General features: G+C 35.0%; 1 protein-coding gene across 1 annotated transcript; it reads right to left on the bottom strand.

The window, feature by feature from the left end:
* Positions 1–281: 281 nt before the first annotated feature.
* On the bottom strand, positions 282–2,026 carry LOC114543331. Its single transcript, XM_028562360.1, has 3 exons — positions 1,546–2,026; positions 1,376–1,449; positions 282–1,316 (listed from the first exon to the last, which is right to left on the bottom strand). Exons 1-3 carry the CDS (start codon positions 2,024–2,026, stop codon positions 282–284), a joined length of 1,590 nt encoding a protein of 529 aa, XP_028418161.1.
* Positions 2,027–3,449: the final 1,423 nt, after the last annotated feature.

Genomic DNA, 3,449 nt, shown 5'->3' with positions numbered 1-3,449 from the left:
CCAGTCTGGAACATTAGATTGTCCATAGGGTGTTTGCAAGAATTCATGCCAAGAATTGATTAGAACCTCGTCAGTTGGTTCTTGGTCACCCCACGCATTGTTTTGCGTTGTTCTCCAGGGTTTATATCTCAAAAGTTGATACTTACAATATAGTCCAAATTTAGGACCTTTGGGATTAGGAGAATAAGTTGGGAATATTCTAGGTATAACATTCTCTGGTAATCTCGTCAGTTCATTGTTAACAACTTTATAAGTTGTAGCAAATTGAAGAAAATTCATATTCATAATATTTTGTGAACTGTCATATTGCTCACGATTAGCGTACACATCAAGAAGTGAGTAATCAGTGCATGAAGTTCTTCAATACTTGCAGTGTCACGTACTCTACGTGAACCATTTAAACTAACTGATATCACTTTAAACGATGAGCTATGAAGTTTTAAAGACAACAAATGATGCATTGTTTCCTGAGCAGCATAATCTCGTTCACCAAGAGATCTCATAACTATTTTCTTAACAGCTCTGTGAGGATCAGTGTTGCTGTCAACATTTTGCATAATAGAATTAAAAGCCTGTTTCAATAAAGGCGACCTTGGTTCTCCTTTAGCTGCATATTTTGTGAGATATTCAACACAAGCATAGTGATCGATAACAACCTGAATATCACAGTTTGCTCTCCATCCTTGGAGTTGAAGTTGTTGGTGATTATTTAACCTAGAATCATTTCGTTTAGTCACAATTTTGGCCTTATAATGTTCATTATCACCTGAAGTGTGGATTTTTTCAAATTCTAATTTTGTCTGTGGACAATTATCAAATGGGAAATGAAATCTACATTTCAATTCAGTCTCATTTGACTTTTTTCTTAGACAATAGCTAGTACTACAACGAGTGTGTCGTTGAACCATATTTAACAGATCTACATAATCTGACTGTTTCTCATGTTCAGGAATGTCAATATGACTTCTTTGACATGGATGAGTTTCAGGTCTTACCCAGATGTTTTCATCTGGTGGATTTGGATTGACAGTTGATAATAACCAGTCAACATACTTACACACTGTTTCAGCTGCTTCCTGACCAGCTTCAATATCATTGTCTAATTCTGTTGTATCAGAACAATCATTCTCATCTTTAAATTTTTGAGCTAAGAAACCTTTCAAAGCAGTTTGAGTTAGTTGACACAAACCTGGGTCATTATTTAGTTTAGCAGTACCATGACAATGAATACTACCTCTACCTTGGTATTCATATCTAAACCAGTGCCATTTTGCTCCAAGTGTTTCATAAAGCCATGTTTTACAAAGCTTTCTAATCTTTGGGTAAAAAACCAGTCTACAAGATGTGGATTATTAATAACATTTTGTCGTCTGACTTGACTGGAAATGTCAGCATTTTCACTATTACTATTAGCATTAAATAAGGCATGTAACTCAGGCCAATGCATATCTGCAGAGGAAAAAGTAAAAAATAATGTTGGTGCTCCAACATTTGTAATGATGGCTTTAAGTTCCTCTCGAACTGTATTCCAGTAAGCATTTGTACCTGCAATATTCGCAACGTATCTAGAAACTTTAGACATGAACACATTAGCACTATTACTGGCAGCCATTTCACGCAGTTCATCAATGGTGAGATGTGCTTCACCTGGATTTTGTTTAAGGAATATTCCACTTTGCTGTAAAATTCGTTTTCTTTGTATCATATTAAAAGCCCAGTATGAAAATCTAGGGTGATTTGCAAAACGGTAAATCCATTTACCATCAATAATTTCAGCAAATTTCAAAAGATGTTTAATTCTATCTTGAAAAGGAACATCTCTTAACAGGGCTTGATTAGTGGGATCCCCTTTCCCATCAGGAAACAATGTTGGAAAAGCCATAGTGGCAAGGTGAGATATCTGATATTCGTTTAATGGCTCATTTTCAACAGTAGGCCAGGCAATTGGGTCATTTGCAGAAAGCTGATTTCTGACTGCTTCCAATTCTTGTTCCTGTTGCTGACCAACAGGTAAAAAACTACTCATTTCAGTTGAGTCATTATAACTCTATCCTCTGAAGAGTTTTCAGTGGGAGGGCCTAAATCAGGTTCACTATTATCATCTGAAATTTCATGTTCAGTCTCAACAGTTAATAGCTCTGATGGAATACCATCGTCAGGTAAAGAGTTTAATGCATTTTCATTAATTTCTAACTCAGCATAATGATGATTGTTACGTATAAGCCACAATAATGCATTGTGTACTTTTTGTCTAACAGTTACATCTTTAAATGTATTATCTTTACCTTTGACCTTGACAATAATCACAGATAACTCCCTGGGATATCTCGGTAACGATGTTGCAAGTTCTTTTACTTGTTGTGGTAAGTTGATACAATGTCCTGAGTAACCTCGTTGTCCTCCGGGTTTTATGTAAACTCTCATGATTGGGAGAGCCCGTGCAATTAACATTTCCTCAATCTGAGTCAAATCTTGTAACTCCTGTGGGATTGGAGATGGGATCATTGAATTTTGAAATGAAAACTTTTTGGGAGATTTCTTGTCTCTAGAACAACGTGAGCACACATAGTTGCTGGGTGACTTTGGTTTAGATCTTAATGGCCATGCCTCTTGGCAAACTGTGCATTGGCTAGTAAAGTATTGTACAGACTTATGGAAATTTTTTATATTAACTTTTGCCCAATGTTGACTTTCAATACCACCATTTTTTTTGTCAAATACTTTCAAATAATCCTCCTGGTCTAAATTATCTTTTTCAGGTTGCTGATTAGTACAAGATACTTTCGATAATTTTAATTTTTGATAGTTTTTAGCATTTTCAAGTCTTATTTTTTTTTGAACTTCAGTCTCACTTGACCGTTTTCTTTTTTTACATAGAATTTTCAAGTCTGATCTGTTTTTCTGTTTCAGTTTTTCTGCTTTTTTTTTCTTATACTCTGTAGCTTTTTGTAATCTATTTTGCTTCATAGATGCAGTCTCTCTACATCTTTTTTTATTACAGCTAACATAAAATCGAACTGGAACTATTTCAAATAAATTAGTCTTTAGTTCAGTTGACAATAAGCATAAATAATTTTCTAATTCATTGAGACATGAAAATTTCATAATAACAGCAGTACCATTAGGATCTGGCAGGCCAGCAAAATTTCTAGCATGAGAGTCAAAAATATAAAAAATGAATCTAGACTTTTCATCAAAGCCATCATATAGCCCTCTAATATTAAAAGAGCATACTTGTCATGCATGAAAGTTTTAGTCAAAGCTGAAGTAAGTGTATAGTAATGAGGTTCCACTTTATGCTCATTTCTTACAAGTCCTTGACGATCTTTTCCATAGTTTATAAACCAAACTTGAGTAGAGTATATTCCTTCACTTTGCACCACAATGGGCGGATCAGATATTTTGTGCCTCGATGGGCGCCACCACAAGGGGTGGATCAATGATATTTT

Source organism: Dendronephthya gigantea, unplaced genomic scaffold (assembly GCF_004324835.1).
Source record: "Dendronephthya gigantea isolate DGI-Jeju-01 unplaced genomic scaffold, DenGig_1.0 000439F, whole genome shotgun sequence".
Lineage (NCBI taxonomy): Eukaryota > Metazoa > Cnidaria > Anthozoa > Malacalcyonacea > Nephtheidae > Dendronephthya > Dendronephthya gigantea.
The sequence above is the reverse complement of the archived record's forward strand: the minus strand, read 5'-3'. Positions and strand labels throughout refer to the sequence as shown.

What these genes read in the sequence shown, in the direction of transcription:
- LOC114543331 (XM_028562360.1), bottom strand. Translation starts at nt 2,026, where the DNA reads ATGAGTAGTTTTTTACCTGTTGGTCAGCAACAGGAACAAGAATTGGAA. An exon ending in ATACGTTGCGAATATTGCAG is followed by an intron (nt 1,450 to 1,545) that starts GTACAAATGCTT and finishes TTTCCTCTGCAG; the next exon opens with ATATGCATTGGCCTGAGTTA. An exon ending in ATGCTGACATTTCCAGTCAA is followed by an intron (nt 1,317 to 1,375) that starts GTCAGACGACAA and finishes TTTTACCCAAAG; the next exon opens with ATTAGAAAGCTTTGTAAAAC.